This window comes from Bombina bombina, chromosome 4, assembly GCF_027579735.1.
Source record: "Bombina bombina isolate aBomBom1 chromosome 4, aBomBom1.pri, whole genome shotgun sequence".
In the NCBI taxonomy this organism is placed as follows: Eukaryota; Metazoa; Chordata; class Amphibia; order Anura; family Bombinatoridae; genus Bombina; species Bombina bombina.
The window spans coordinates 1210599732-1210615568 of NC_069502.1; the positions used below are offsets into that span (position 1 = coordinate 1210599732).

A 15837-nucleotide genomic window follows, 5' to 3' on the forward strand; every position below is an offset into this window, starting at 1 on the left:
CCCCTCACAGACAATGTAGATTTTCCCCCGGGGTAAAATTGGGGAACAACGAAATACAGCACACATTGCAGGGCGATTATGACATATCAATTAAGCAACGAGCAAGCTTTTATCCCATTAGATAGTTTAATAGATAACGGCCTGCACTTGTTCTCGAATTGGTTCTTCCTATATCAATGTCGCTCCTTCATCCTTAAACATCCAGACAGGAGAAATATCATCCTCACACTGACCCCATTCGAATCCCTATGCAAATCCTCTGATCCAATGAAGCATACCCTCTCCCTAACATACTCCTTGCTGCAAGCACCTCCCCCGGGATATGTTCCCGCTTACATTGATAGGTGGGCCACTGACTTGAACTTTGAAATATCTCAGACCGACATGTCACACATGTTCAATAATGTAACCAAAGTTTCCTCTTCCTGCTCCCTTATGGAGACTAACCTCAAAATCACTCAGCGATGGTATCTAACCCCCATAGAATAAGCAAACTCTTCGCCTCAGCCAGCAACAAATGCTGTAGGTGCGAAAATTCCCTGGGCACAATGGGACACATATGGTGGACATGCCCTCTTATCCAGCCGAGTTGGGATATTATCATAACAGCCACATCTAGGATGTTAAAAACAAATATTTCACCAGATCCCATGGTATGGCTACTCAACAACATCCCACACAAACTTCCCACCTATCAGAAAAAAATCATATTTATTGCCAGTAACTGCATGAAGTCCCTTATAGCCAGAAGATGGAAAAGTAGAGAGGTGCCGAGTTTGTCCCAATGGTATAATAGATTCCACGAGCTACTAGAACTAGAGTATGCATATGTGCTACGTAAACAAGAGCCCCTTTATATACAACTAAAAACGTCCTGGGAAACCTTTATTCACAAAGAAATTCAAAATACATCTACCTGACCTTAGTATTCAATTTAGAGTGTTTCGGGAGACGTTACATTCATCAGTACTTTCGTAGATATTTTAGTTGTATGCCACATTAACATTGTCATGAAAAACCCATGTTTCTATTACCTTGTATTCTGTGTTAGACATATTATATATATATGTGCTTTCCCCCTTGTTACCTTTTTTCTTTTTCTTTGAAATTGTCTCTGATCAGACACACTCTGTATTGTACCTCTATTTTTTTTTTTTATCAATAAAGCTGATTTAATAATAAAAAAAAAAAATGCAAAGTGACCAGGGGAGTGGTTGCAGATTCCCTATAATAGAGGCTCAAAAAATGCAATAGTAACTATCAATAAAGGTCATGGATCCATGAGATACAGTGGGTTATGAGCACAATATAAACTCCAAATGTGATCATAAATTGTGTGGTGAATGAGTGAAATGAATGTGCAAAGTGATTTGCAACATAAGCAAGCAATAAACAAATATAATAAATGCAAAAAAAGTAAAAATACAAAATAGCTCAACAGTGTGTGCTGTTGGCACTGCAGTGCAAAAATAAGCAAAGGTGGGTGAAAAAATGAGTGAAAAATATATATATATATTATACAATAAAATGAGATGAAATGACACAATGATGTAAAATAAATCAAAAAATGAAATGGGTGAACAAATCCAGTGAAAAAACGATAAAAAATGATGTTCAACAAATGTTAATGAGGATCAAAGAAATTTTTTGTAATCCAAATGAATAAACCATAAAGTTAAAAATAAAGTCACAAAAAAGGTGAACCTTGGATCCTTATGGTGGAAGTTCCCAGGTGAATCCTGACAGCAGTCAGCTGCTTATCCAATTTCCTAGAGATGTCCCTGTAAACAAAGTTTGAACATAGCGTAACAAGTCCTTGTCGCAATAAAATCTTTGAAATGGTGCTTACCAATAGGTCTACTCGTTTCAGCCCTCAGAAGGCCTTTATTAAGAGTCTTGATAAAGGCCTTCTGAGGGCCGAAACGCGTAGACCTATTGGTAAGCACCATTTCAAAGATTTTATTGCTCCAAAGACTTGTTACGCTATGTTCAAACTTTGTTTACAGGGACATCATCATTAACATTTGTTGAACATCATTTTTTCACCCACTTTTGCTTATTTTTGCCCATTTTTGCACTGCAGTGCCAACAGCACACACTGTTGAGCTATTTTGTATTTTTACTTTTTTGCATTTATTATATTTGTTTATTGCTTGCTTATGTTGCAAATCACTTTGCACATTCATTTCACTCATTCACCACACAATTTATGATCACATTTGGAGTTTATATTGTGCTCATAACCCACTGTATCTCATGGATCCATGACCTTTATTGATAGTTACTATTGCATTTTTTGAGCCTCTATTATAGGGAATCTGCAACAACTCCCCTGGCCACTTTGCATTTTACCACTGTTTACCTACCATTGTTTTTACCTGCTATTTTGTATTAAACCATTGTTTTAGTATTTTTGGCATCTGTAATATTTTTTAGGAGCTAATAATACCACTCCTATATATTTCTATATTTCCTTTTTTAATATAATATTTATTACTCTAATTTCTAGTATCTTTTAGTGTTTATATTTATCCCTTAGCCTTTATTGGTGCTGTACTCATCACTTTATTGCTAGTCCACAGCAGAGCTGTGGCAAGGTGCTAACAGGGGTTTTAACCGGTTTTAGACATATTTCAATCCAGTTTTTTTCATTTGGAGGTTTATTGCTTATTAACGTCTGGTGCAATCTTTCTAAAGCTTAGTGGGTACACTTTTAAAATTTCAGAAAAATTGAAGACATTTTAACCTGTTTTGCAGTTTGTGTATGCCTTTTTTCTCTTAAAGGCACAGTACCGTTTTTGCAAATTGTGTTTTTTTCATTAAAGTGTTTTCCAAGCTTGCTTGCTTTATTACTAGTCTGTTAAACATGTCTGACACTGAGGAAACTCATTGTTCAATTTGTTTAGAAGCCATTGTGGAACCCCCTCTTAGAATGTGCCCCACTTGTACTGATATGTCTATAAATTGCAAACAGCATATTTTGACTTATAAAAGTTTGGCATTAGATGATTCTCAGACAGAAGGAAATCAGGTTTTGCCATCTAGTTCTCCCCAAGTGTCACAACCAGTAATGCCCGCACAAGCGACGCCGAGTACTTCTAGTGCGTCTAATTCTTTCACCTTGCAAGATATGGCTTCAGTTATGAAGACTACTCTCACAGAGGTTTTATCTAAGCTGCCTGGGTTGCAAGGGAAGTGCAGTAGCTCTGGTTTAAGAACAAATGCTGAGCCTTCTGACGCTTTAGTAGCCATATCCGATATTCCCTCACAATGTTCTGAAGTAGGGATGAGGGATTTGCTGTCTGAGGGAGAGATTTCTGATTCAGGAAAGATGTTCTCTCAGACAGATTCAGATATGACGGCATCTAAATTTAAGCTAGAGCACATCCGCTTATTGCTCATGGAGGTTTTAGCTACTCTGGATGATTGTGACCCTATTGTAGTTCCAGAGAAATTGTGTAAAATGGACAAATATTTAGAGGTTCCTGTTTACACTGATGTTTTTCCGGTCCCTAAGAGGATTTCGGACATTGTTACTAAGAAGTGGGATAGACCAGGTATTCCGTTCTCTCCCCCTCCTGTTTTTAAGAAAATGTTTCCCATTTCTGACACCATAAAGGACTCATGGCAGACGGTCCCTAAGGTTGGAGGGACCTATTTCTACCCTGGCTAAGCGTACAACTATACCTATTGAAGACAGTTGTTCTTTCATTGATCCTATGGATAAAAAATTAGAGGGTCTCCTAAAGAAAATTTTTGTTCATCAAGGTTTTCTTCTTCAACCTATATTATGCATTGTTCCTGTAACCACTATAGCTGCCTTTTGGTTTGAGACTCTAGAAGAGGCTCTTCAGATGGAGACCCCACTAGATGATATTTTGGACAGAATTAAGGCTGTTAAGTTGGCTAATTCTTTTATTACATACGCCGCTTTTCATCTTGCTAAATTAGCAGCTAAGAATTCAGGTTTTGCCATTTTAGCGCGTAGAGCGTTATGGCTTAAGTCCTGGTCAGCTGATGTGTCATCTAAATCTAAGCTTTTGTCCATCCCTTTCAAAGGTAAGACCCTATTCGGGCCTGCATTGAAAGAGATCATTTCAGACATTACTGGAGGGAAGGGTCATACCCTTCCTCAGGATAAGTCAAATAAGACAAGGACCAAACAAAATAAAATAATTTTCGTTCCTTTAGAAACTTCAAGAGTGTGCCCTCTACCTCTTCCCCTGCTGCAAAGCAAGAGGGGAACTTTGCTCAATCCAAGCCAACCTGGAGACCTAATCAGGCTTGGAACAAGGGTAAACAGGTCAAAAAGCCTGCTGCCGCCACTAAGTCAGCATGAAGGGGTAGCCCCCGATCTGGGACCGGATCTAGTAGGGGGCAGACTCTCTCTCTTTGCTCAGGCCTGGGCAAGAGACGTTCAGGATTCCTGGGCAGTAGAAATTGTAACCCAGGGATACCTTCTAGATTTCAAGGATTCCCCTCCAAGGGGGAGGTTCCATCTTTCTCAATTGTCTGTAAACCCGACAAAAAGAGAGGCGTTCTTACGCTGTGTAGAAGACCTTTTTACCATGGAGTGATCTGCCCAGTTCCAAAAGCAGAACAGGGGCAGGGGTTCTACTCCAATCTGTTTATAGTTCCCAAAAAGGAGGGAACCTTCAGACCAATTCTGGATCTCAAGATCCTAAACCAATTCCTTAGAGTTCCATCTTTACAAGATGGAGACCATTTGGACTATCTTACCATTGATCCAGGAGGGTCAATATATGACCACCGTGGACTTAAAGGATGCGTATCTGCACATTCCTATCCACAAAGATCATTACCAGTTCCTCAGGTTCGCCTTTCTGGACAAGCATTATCAGTGTGTGGCTCTTCCTTTCGGATTGGCCACGGTGCCGCGAATCTTCACAAAGGTGCTAGGGTCCCTTCTGGCGATTCTAAGGCCACGGGGCATAGCAGTGGCGCCTTATCTAGATGACATTCTAATTCAAGCGTCGTCCTTCCAACTAGCCAAGTCTCACACGGACTTAGTGTTGGCCTTTCTAAGGTCTCATGGGTGGAAAGTGAACGTAAAAAAGAGTTCTCTTTCCCCCCTCACAAGAGTTTCATTTCTAGGGACTCTGATAGACTCGGTGGACATGAAAATATTTCTGACGGAGGTCAGGAAATCAAAGATTTTGTCCACCTGCCGAGCTCTTCATTCCATTCCTCAGCCGTCAGTGGCTCAGTGTATGGAGGTAATCGGACTAATGGTAGCGGCAATGGACATAGTTCTGTTTGCTCGCTTGCATCTCAGACCACTGCAACTATGCATGCTCAATCAGTGGAATGGGGATTATGTGGATTTTTCTCCTCAGATAAATCTGGATCAAGAGACCAGAGACTCTCTTCTTTGGTGGTTGTCACAGGATCATCTGTCCCAGGGAATGTGTTTCCGCAGGCCAGAATGGGTTATAGTGATGACAGACGCCAGTCTTCTGGGCTGGGGTGCAGTCTGGAATTCCCTGAAAGCTCAGGGTTTGTGGACTCGGAGGAGACTCTCCTACCGATAAATATTCTGGAATTAAGAGCGATATTCAATACTCTCCAGGCGTGGCCTCAGCTGGCTTCGGCCAGATTCATCAGGTTTCAGTCGGACAACATCACGACTGTGGCTTATATCAATCATCAGGGCGGAACAAAGAGTTCCTTAGCGATGATAGAGGTCTCAAGGATAATCCAATGGGCAGAGGCTCACTCTTGCCATCTGTCAGCGATCTATATCCCAGGTGTAGAGAACTGGGAGGCAGATTTTCTAAGTCGTCAGACTTTTAATCCGGGGGAGTGGGAACTCCATCCGGAGGTGTTTGTTCAGCTGGTTCGGCTATGGGGCACACCAGAGTTGGATCTGATGGCGTCTCGTCATAACTTCCTTGTTATGGCTCCAGTTCAAGGGATCCTCAGGCTGTCCTGATAGATGCTCTAGCAGTACCCTGGTCGTTCAACCTGGCTTATGTGTTTCCACCTTTCCCTCTCCTTCCACATCTGATTGCCAGAATCAAACAGGAGAGAGCATCAGTGATTTTGATAGCGCCTGCGTGGCCATGCAGGACTTGGAATGCAGACCTTATGGACAGGTCATCCCTTCCACCATGGTCTCTGCCATTGAGACAGGACCTTCTGATTCAAGGTCCATTCAAGCATCCAAATCTAATTTCTCTGCAACTGACTGCTTGGAGATTGAACGCTTGATTCTATCAAAGCGGGGTTTCTCTGAGTCAGTCATAAATACCTTGATTTAGGCTCGAAAGCCTGTTACCAGGAAAATTTATCATAAGATATGGCGTAAATATCTTTTTTGGTGCGAATCCAAAGGCTTCTCCTGGAGTAAAATCAGGATTCCTAGGATTTTGTCTTTTCTCCAAGAGGGATTGGAGAAAGGATTATCAGCTAGTTCCCTAAAGGGACAGATATCTGCTCTGTCTATTTTGTTGCACAAGCGTCTGGCAGATGTTCCAGACGTTCAGGCTTTTTGTCAGGCTTTTGTTAGAATTAAGCCTGTGTTTAAACCTATTGCTCCGCCATGGAGTCTAAATTTAGTTCTTAGAGTTCTTCAGGGGGTTCCGTTTGAACCCATGCATTCCATAGATATTAAGCTAGTTTTGTTCCTAGTTGCTATCTCTTCAGCTCGAAGAGTTTCTGAACTATCTGCATTACAATGTGACTCTCCTTATCTTGTGTTCCATGCTGATAAGGTGGTCTTGCCTACCAAGCCTGGGTTCCTACCTAAGGTTGTTACTAACAGGAATATCAATCAAGAAATTGTTGTTCCTTTTCTGTGTCCTAATCCTTCTTGTAAGAAGGAACGTCTGTTGCACAACTTGGACGTGGTTCGTGCTTTGAAATTTTATTTGCAGGCAACCAAATATTTTCGTCAAACATCTTCTTTGTTTGTTGTCTTTTCTGGAAAGCGTAGGGGTTAAAAGGCTACGGCGACTTCTCTTTCCTTTTGGCTGAAAAGCATCATCCGTTTGGCTTATGAGACTGCTGGACAGCAGCTTCCTGAAAGGATTACAGCTCATTCTACTAGAGCGGTAGCTTCCACATGGGCTTTTAAAAATGATTCTTCTGTTGAACAGATTTGGTCGTCGCTTCTTGCCTTTTCAAAATTTTATAAATTTGATACTTTTGCTTCTTCGGAGGCTATTTTTGGGAGGTTTTGCAAGCAGTGGTGCCTTCCGTTTAGGTTCCTGTCTTGTCCCTCCCTTCATCCGTGTCCTAAAGCTTTGGTATTGGTATCCCACAAGTTAGGATGAATCCGTGGACTCGGTACATCATGCAAAAGAAAACAAAATTTATGCTTACCTGATAAATTTCTTTCTTTTGCGATGTACCGAGTCCATGGCCCGCCCTGTCTATTCAAGACAGATAGTATTTTTTTATGTAAACTTCAGTCACCTCTGCACCTTATAGTTTCTCCTTTTCTTCCTTGGCCTTCAGTCGAATGACTGGGGGGTGGAGTTAAGGGGGGAGCTATATAGACAGCTCTGCTGTGGTGCTCTCTTTGCTACTTCCTGTCAGGAAGGACAATATCCCACAAGTTAGGATGAATCCGTGGACTCGGTACATCGCAAAAGAAAGAAATTTATTAGGTAAGCATAAATTGTTTTTTCTATTGTGTTTAACTCCTTTTGCAGGGGTTAAAAAAAACTTTAATAAAAAGCATTTTATTTAAAAAAAATCCTATTTAAAACAGTAATTGATTTGTATCCACCCTGATTATGCACAATATTTAGAATTCTGCACCAATGATTTTTTTTTTCTGTCTTTGCATTTTTTTGCCTGAGGCTTTTAAGAGAACAAATATAATGTTGGAGCCAGATGGTAGTTATAAGGGCAAGAGGTGGAACTTATCCCCATTTTACAGTGACGGCTGTTTTTGACTGTACGTTTATTGATGGGAAAGATGGGATTTTTCTGTTGTGGCCCTAAAAAATGCCATAAATGTTTAACGTTCATTTGGTTATCCTACAGTAATTTTGCTCATTACTTGGGTTTGTTTTTGTGTGCAGTGGATGTAGCGTGGTCTCTATACAGAAATCTGGGATTCCCACTGGATCTGATTGGACTGATGTTGGAGGAGAGAGGTGCGAGGCTGGATAAGGCTGCGCTAGACCAGCTGGCTATGGAAGAGACGGAGGTAGCGTATTTACCACTTCTGTTACAGCATAATACACTGTCTTTGTGCGAGCACTGATCACTCCTCATTGAAAAATACATATAGTATAAGTGAACATGATACAATCATTTTATTACATTGCGTACATTATATAGCTTTTTGTTTTCTGACACCTTAGCAATATCCAAAAAGTCTGCTTAAAGGGGTCAATATGAAAAGGACAGCTGCTTGTTTCATTTAGAAACAAAATACTTGCTTGTGTGATGTTTTCTTGTGTAGACAGTGTGCTGAGCATACTGCAGTAGTCTGCATGCATTTAAAACGATTGCACAAATTCATGTTTCTGCACTATAACCTATATTTCTTATGCAGTTGGGAATTGCTCCCATATATAGAGACCACTGGCTACAGTACAGCATTGATAATCTATCCCAAATCCAGAGAGGGCGGCGGTTTGCTGCTTTTCTTCATTTGCATTGTCCTAAGGTGTTTTTTTTTTAGATGAGCCTAAAAGTGACGTATCGTAGGCATGCGTAGTGTTAACATTTTCAGCAATTTCAATTACACAATCTCATTTTAAAAGCCGTGAAATGTGTCTCATGTTTATAACCTGTAAAAAGCGTCATATTAGATGGGCTATTGCATTTCAATGATGTGGTTTAAATAGTTCTTTAGTGATGTATTTTGACTGCAGAAAAGTATCGGATGTGGGGGGACATTGTATATAATGGATATTAGTTTAGTTGGATCAGAGCGATGCCTCAGTGTCTCACTGCAGCTTTTTTCAATCTTTGTTCAGATGAAGGTGAAAAGCCAGCAGGCAGATGATGTGCAAACTCGGTGTCAGCTTGATGTACATTCATTGGCTGAGCTGCAGAGTAAAGGGATTCTGGTCACTGACGATTCGCCTAAATACGCCTACACCCTGGGAGCTGATGGCAAATACGGTATGGAGTGCACAAGTTTCCAGCCATGAAAAAAGCAGTCATTGCAATATCTGCAGTAAATTCATCATTACAAAAATCTCTCTTTATTGAAGTACTGCAGTATGCCCGATACTTATGACTTATTAATCCATACATACATTTGACCTATTTCTCAGAAAATAAAATTTGGAAATCCCACAGTCACATTAATTTCTGGGGCATAAAAGATAACGATTTAAAGGCCTATAAGAACTAGAAAGTTAATGAAGTCTGCGAAGCATCCGCTCATTTAAAGGGACATGAAATGTCACTAATATTATTCATCATGGTGTAGTATGTGCTCAGTGAACGTTCGTTATTGAGAACTTATTTTGTTATTTTCCCCCAGAAGTTGCCCCTCAAACCACTGTTCCTGTCTGTAAAACACTTTTTTATCTAAGGACGTCACAGGTTGGTACAGGCAATCAGAGACCATATTGCTGGTGCCATTCACTTTAAAGTAGCGCTTTCCTGCACATGAAGAAGGAATCAGCCACAAAGAATAGGCGGGTTATGCTACCCGTTGCTTTTATAAGAAAATGTGCTTGTGACATGTTCCTTAGAGAGGCCACAAAGCAAATCCTGTAACCTGCAAATGCTGCAAAAGCAAAACATTTTTTATTGTCAGTTTAACAACTGCTAATAAATGCAAACATCTTTCAATAATTTCAACCATCTTTCAATGGTAATCAGTTGTTAAAGGGACAGTCCATTCAAAATTTAACTTTCATGATTCAGATAGGGCATGTCATTTTAAGCAACTTTTCAATTTACCTTTATCATCAAATTTGCTTTGTTCTCTTGGTATTCTTTGTTGAAAGCTAAACCTAGGTAGGCTCATATGCTAATTTCTAAGCTGTTGAAGGCCGCCTCTTAGCTCAGTGCATTTTGACAGGTTTTTGCAGCTAGATAGTGCTAGTTCATGTGTGCTATATAGATAACATTGCGCTCAATCCTGTGGAGTTACTTATGAGAGGGCACTGATTAGCTAAAATGCAAGTCTGGGAAAAGAACTGAGATAAGGGGCAGTCTGCAAAAGGCTTAGCTACAAGTTAATCACAGAGGTAAAACGTGTATTAATATAACTGTGTTGGTTTTGCAAAACTGGGGAATGGGTAATAAAGGGATTATCTATCTCTAAACGATAAGAATTCTGGAGTATTACAGTTGGAATACGATCTTCCCTTGGGGGTTTACTGGCTATTTAGAGCCTTGCTGTGTCCCTAGCGCAGTTTCATGGTCTCTCTTGTCTTGCAGTGTTTAGTGCTTGTCGGGCCAGAGTTCTCATGCTCTACAAAGACCAGTCCCTGCAGTGTGAGGTCAGCAGAGGTCAGCGCTGTGGTGTGCTCCTGGACCGGACTTGTTACTATGCGGAGCAGGGAGGCCAGAGCCACGATCAGGGGTATTTTGTGCGTGAGAATAATCAGGTAAGGTGACAGGCGCAGAGGCGCTGAGAAATCCCCAGACCCAGGGAGCTTCTTTACTTCATTAGCGTCTATTTCTGATGTTTAACCTCTGCAGGACCTTGCAATGAGCACAAATTTTCCCTTAAAGGGACACTAAACCCAATTTATTTCTTTAATGATTCAGATAGAGCAGCAATTTGAAGCAACTTTCTAATTTACTTCTATTATCAAATTTTCTTTGTTCTCTTGGTATCTTTATTTAAAAAACAGGAATGTAAAGCTTAGGAGCCGGCCCATTTTAGGTTCAGAACCCTGGATAGCACTTGCTTATTGGTGACTACATTTAGCCACCAATCAGCAAGCACAACCCAGGTTTTTAACCAAAAATGGGCTGGCTCCTAAGCTTTACATTCCTGCTTTTTAAATAAAGATACCAAGAGAACAAAGACAAATTGATAATAGGAGTAAATTAGAAAGTTGTTTAAATTGCTGCTCTACCTCTGCAGGACCTTGCAATGAGCACAAATTTTCCCTTAAAGGGACACTAAACCCAATTTATTTCTTTAATGATTCAGATAGAGCAGCAATTTGAAGCAACTTTCTAATTTACTTCTATTATCAATTTGTCTTTGTTCTCTTGGTATCTTTATTTAAAAAACAGGAATGTAAAGCTTAGGAGCCGGCCCATTTTAGGTTCAGAACCCTGGATAGCACTTGCTTATTGGTGACTACATTTAGCCACCAATCAGCAAGCACAACCCAGGTTTTTAACCAAAAATGGGCTGGCTCCTAAGCTTTACATTCCTGCTTTTTAAATAAAGATACCAAGAGAACAAAGACAAATTGATAATAGGAGTAAATTAGAAAGTTGCTTCAAATTGCTTCTCTATCTGAATCATTAAAGTAAACATTTGGGTTCAGTGTCCCTTTAACCCTAAATAATTGTGATGGTGATTACTTGCTATGGATTGTATTGTTTGGCTCTTGCTATGATGTTTGTTAGGCTACATAGCTGCTGCTGACCACTCTCATATAATGAGTCCATAAAACTGTTAAACACATAGGTACAGACATGCAATGGTGCAGTAAGTGAATGTTCTAACACAGTGCACCACTGAGCACCTCCCTCATTACAAATAACGCTAAGCATGCTGGGCTGCACACCTCCTCCGCTTCTCATCTCATGTAACCCTAGCCTTTATTATAATAACCCGGTGCAGTTAAAGGGACATGAAACCCAATTTAGTTTTTTTTCTTGATTCAGATAGAGCGTACAATTTATTTTATTTATCTATTTTTATTTGTTCTCTTTGTATCCTTTGCTACAAAAGTATACCTAGGTAGACTCAGAAGCTGCTGATTGGTGGCTCTACATATTTGCCTCTTGTCATTGGCTTTCAGTTTGCTCCTGGTGGTGAATTATTGCTCCTTCAACAAAGGATACCAAGTGAACAAAACAAATGACATATTAGAAGCAAATTGGAAAGTCGTATAACTTTGTATGCTCTATCTGACTCATTAAAGCAACATTTTGGGTTTCATGTCCCCTTAAATGTAACTCATCAGGATTAACTTCTTTTTAGTTCCTCTCTGTGCTCAGAATTTTGAAAGCGTTTTTTTTATTTATAGGATTTTGAGCAGTCCTGATTGGCTAATTATGTTAATGATTGTAAATGATCGGACTAACTGCCAAAAGCAGGGGCGCTCACCCTTCTTCTGATTGGCTGTAGATTGCAAATTGGAAATGAACTTGCTGAGCTCACATCTCTCTCTCCATATTCACTAAGATTTCATTTCAGACAAACGGCTGAGATGTGAGACACAGTTTATACCAAGGAATGGTTTAAATGAAATGTTACTTCTTTGTCTGATTGAGGTTTAACGTGGAAGAACCCAGCTTTGTTAAATCTGTTTTTATGTGAAATAACCTATTTGCTGTCTAAATATTATTTTTATTTTGTTAATACATAAAGGTAAAATTGATTATTGAATACTGCAGTATGCAGAACATAAAATAAAGTGTAGCAAGTCTTTCTTCTCTTTGTAATGATCTATTACATGCATATATCAAACAAAACTACTTGCGCTATAAATATCTAAGAATAAATCTGCACCACAGTTAGAATAGGTCCCTACAACCTAATAAAAGGAAGATCAATGAAATAAAAGAAACTGTAGGCGCCTAAAATAGGCTGGTCTAGAGCACTATATAAATATATAATTACATAAAGGAACAAACAGATTATATCTATGTAAAAGATGTGTTTATTGATATCATTAAAACATATTCTAAAAACTGATCTGAAATTGATAAAACATATGGACAGTACCCTAACAGTAACTAGTATATCTCTTAAACAGATTCCTAGAGGTAAATACCTATTAGTAACTACTTAAAATGCATGTATATATGCTACCTATAAACAGTATAGCCAAATAAAACCTCTGTGCAGACAGGGTAAATGGCTATACTATTAACCCTTATAAAAAATGGCCAAAAGAATATATAATAATAATAATAAAACCTATATAATAATGCATATATATAATAATAATAAAACCTATATAATAATGCATATATAATAATAATAATAATAATAATAATAATAATAAAATCTATATAATAATGCATATAAAATAATAATAAAACCTATATAATAATGCATATATATTAATAATTAAACCTATATAATAATGCATATATAATAATAATAATAAAACCTATATAATAATGCATATATATAATAATAATAAAACCTATATAATAATGCATATATAATAATAATAATAATAAAACCTATATAATAATGCATATATAATAATAATAATAATAAAACCTATATAATAATGCATATATAATAATAATAAAACCTATATAATAATGCATATATATAATAATAATAAAATCTATATAATAATGCATATGTAATAATAATAATAAAATCTATATAATAATGCATATATAATAATAAAACCTATATAATAATGCATATATAATGATAATAATAATAAAACCTATATAATAATGCATATATATAATAATAATAAAATCTATATAATAATGCATATATAATAATAATAATAAAATCTATATAATAATGCCTATATAATAATAATAATAATAAAACCTATATAATAATTCATATATATAATAATAAAACCTATATAATAATGCATATATAATAATAATAATAATAATAATAAAATCTATATAATAATGCATATAAAATAATAAAACCTATATAATAATGCATATATAATAATAAAATCTATATAATAATGCATATAAAATAATAATAAAACCTATATAATAATGCATATATAATAATAATAATAAAACCTATATAATAATGCATATATAATAATAATAATAATAAAACCTATATAATAATGCATATATAATAATAATAATAATAATAATAATAAAACCTATATAATAATGCATATATAATAATAATAAAACCTATATAATAATGCATATATAATAATAATAAAACCTATATAATAATGCATATATAATAATAATAATAATAATAAAACCTATATAATAATGCATATATAATAATAATAATAATAATAATAAAACCTATATAATAATGCATATATAATAATAATAAAACCTATATAATAATGCATATATAATAATAATAATAATAATAATAATACCTATATAATAATGCATATATAATAATAATAAAACCTATATAATAATAATAATAAAACCTATATAATAATGCATATATAATAATAATAATAATAATAATAAAACCTATATAATAATGCATATATAATAATAATAAAACCTATATAATAATGCATATATAATAATAATAATAATAAAACCTATATAGTAATAATAAAACCTATATAATAATGCATATATAATAATAATAATAATAATAATAAAACCTATATAATAATGCATATATAATAATAATAATAATAAAAAATAAAGCACAAGGAATTTTCAATAAGGCAATAGGAATATTCCCAATAGTATTCCCAGTTGTACGATCAGTTAATTATCTATTACATGCACCCTGCAAGACCTCTTTTTTATGTTTCGCTTACTCTTTCTGTAGGACGTTCTGTTCCCTGTGGAATCCGTACAAGTCGCTGGAGGATACGTGGTGCATGAAATTGTTGCTGTAGACAAACTGGTGGTCGGGGATGAGATTGCGCTGTTTCTGGATGAGGTATGAAAAGATAAAGATTGAGAGAGAGAGCAGCAATTTTAAGCAACTTTCTAATTTACTCTTATTATCATTTTTCTTCATTCTCTTGCTATCTTTATTTGAAAAGGCAAGAATGTAAGCTTAGGAGCCGGCCCATTTTTGGTTCAGTACCTGGGTAGCGCTTGCTGATTGGTGACTACAGCCCAGCATAATATTTGCATTCTATTTATATCCTTGCCCTGTCTGTGTGTTTTTATTGTTTAGCGTTAGTGGATATTAATGCATCTGGAGTTTCCTCTCTAGGTTTATGTATTTTACTGCACTATACAAACCGGATTCTTGATGGTGGATCAAAGCTCCATTTAAAGTATAGAAAAAACATAATAATATTGTTCTCTTTCAGACAGAACATGCAGTTTTGAAAAGGTTTCCAATTTACTCCATTATAAAATTTGCTTTCTTCCTCACATTATTCTTTGTTGAAGAGATACCTAAGTAGGTGGAAGAAACAGTGCTGCCATCTAGTGTTCTTACAAATGGATAACTCCTGCCTTATAGTGCTCCAGTGCACGCTCCTGAGCTCACTTCCCTACCAAGAGAATGAAGAGAATTGTGATAATTAGTAAATTAGAGAGTTGTTTAAAATGACTCAGGATAGAACATGTAGGGTTTCATGTCCCTTTAAGGAAGTCAGTGTGTGACTGTACAATATTGTGTCTTTGCAGGCCCAGCGTCTGGCCTGTATGATCAAGCACACGGCCACCCACCTGCTTAACTTTGTGTTGCGTCAGGTTTTGGGGGACAACTCAATGCAAAGAGGATCCCATGTGACTCCGGAGCGATTGCGATTTGATGTCAGCGTCAAGGTGAGGCAAAGCCAAAGGTATCATGCTGGATTGTTTGCGAAATATACTTTATTTTGGCCCAAGCAAATCCCAAAAACACCAACAGAAAACATTTAACTTTATTGTGGTAATGTGCCTATGTATCTGTGTGTTTGTGAATGCTATGTATCTGTGTGTGTGTGTGTGTATTATGTATCTGTGTGTGTGTGTGTGTGTGAGTATTATGTATCTGTGTGTGTGTGTGTGTGTGTGTGTGAATGCTATGTATCTGTGTGTGTGTGTGTGTGT

The 15837-nt window shown here is 36.9% G+C and overlaps 1 protein-coding gene across 1 annotated transcript in view; it reads left to right on the forward strand.

Annotated features, from left to right (window-relative positions):
- AARS2 (alanyl-tRNA synthetase 2, mitochondrial) overlaps positions 1 to 15837 on the forward strand; it is a 180252-nt gene that overhangs the window by 87624 nt on the left and 76791 nt on the right. The window contains exons 10-14 of the mRNA XM_053712708.1: positions 8052 to 8179; positions 8958 to 9105; positions 10381 to 10550; positions 14612 to 14725; positions 15430 to 15570. Of these exons, the coding sequence (XP_053568683.1) occupies positions 8052 to 8179; positions 8958 to 9105; positions 10381 to 10550; positions 14612 to 14725; positions 15430 to 15570 (701 nt within the window). The remainder of the gene's footprint in view (positions 1 to 8051; positions 8180 to 8957; positions 9106 to 10380; positions 10551 to 14611; positions 14726 to 15429; positions 15571 to 15837) is intronic.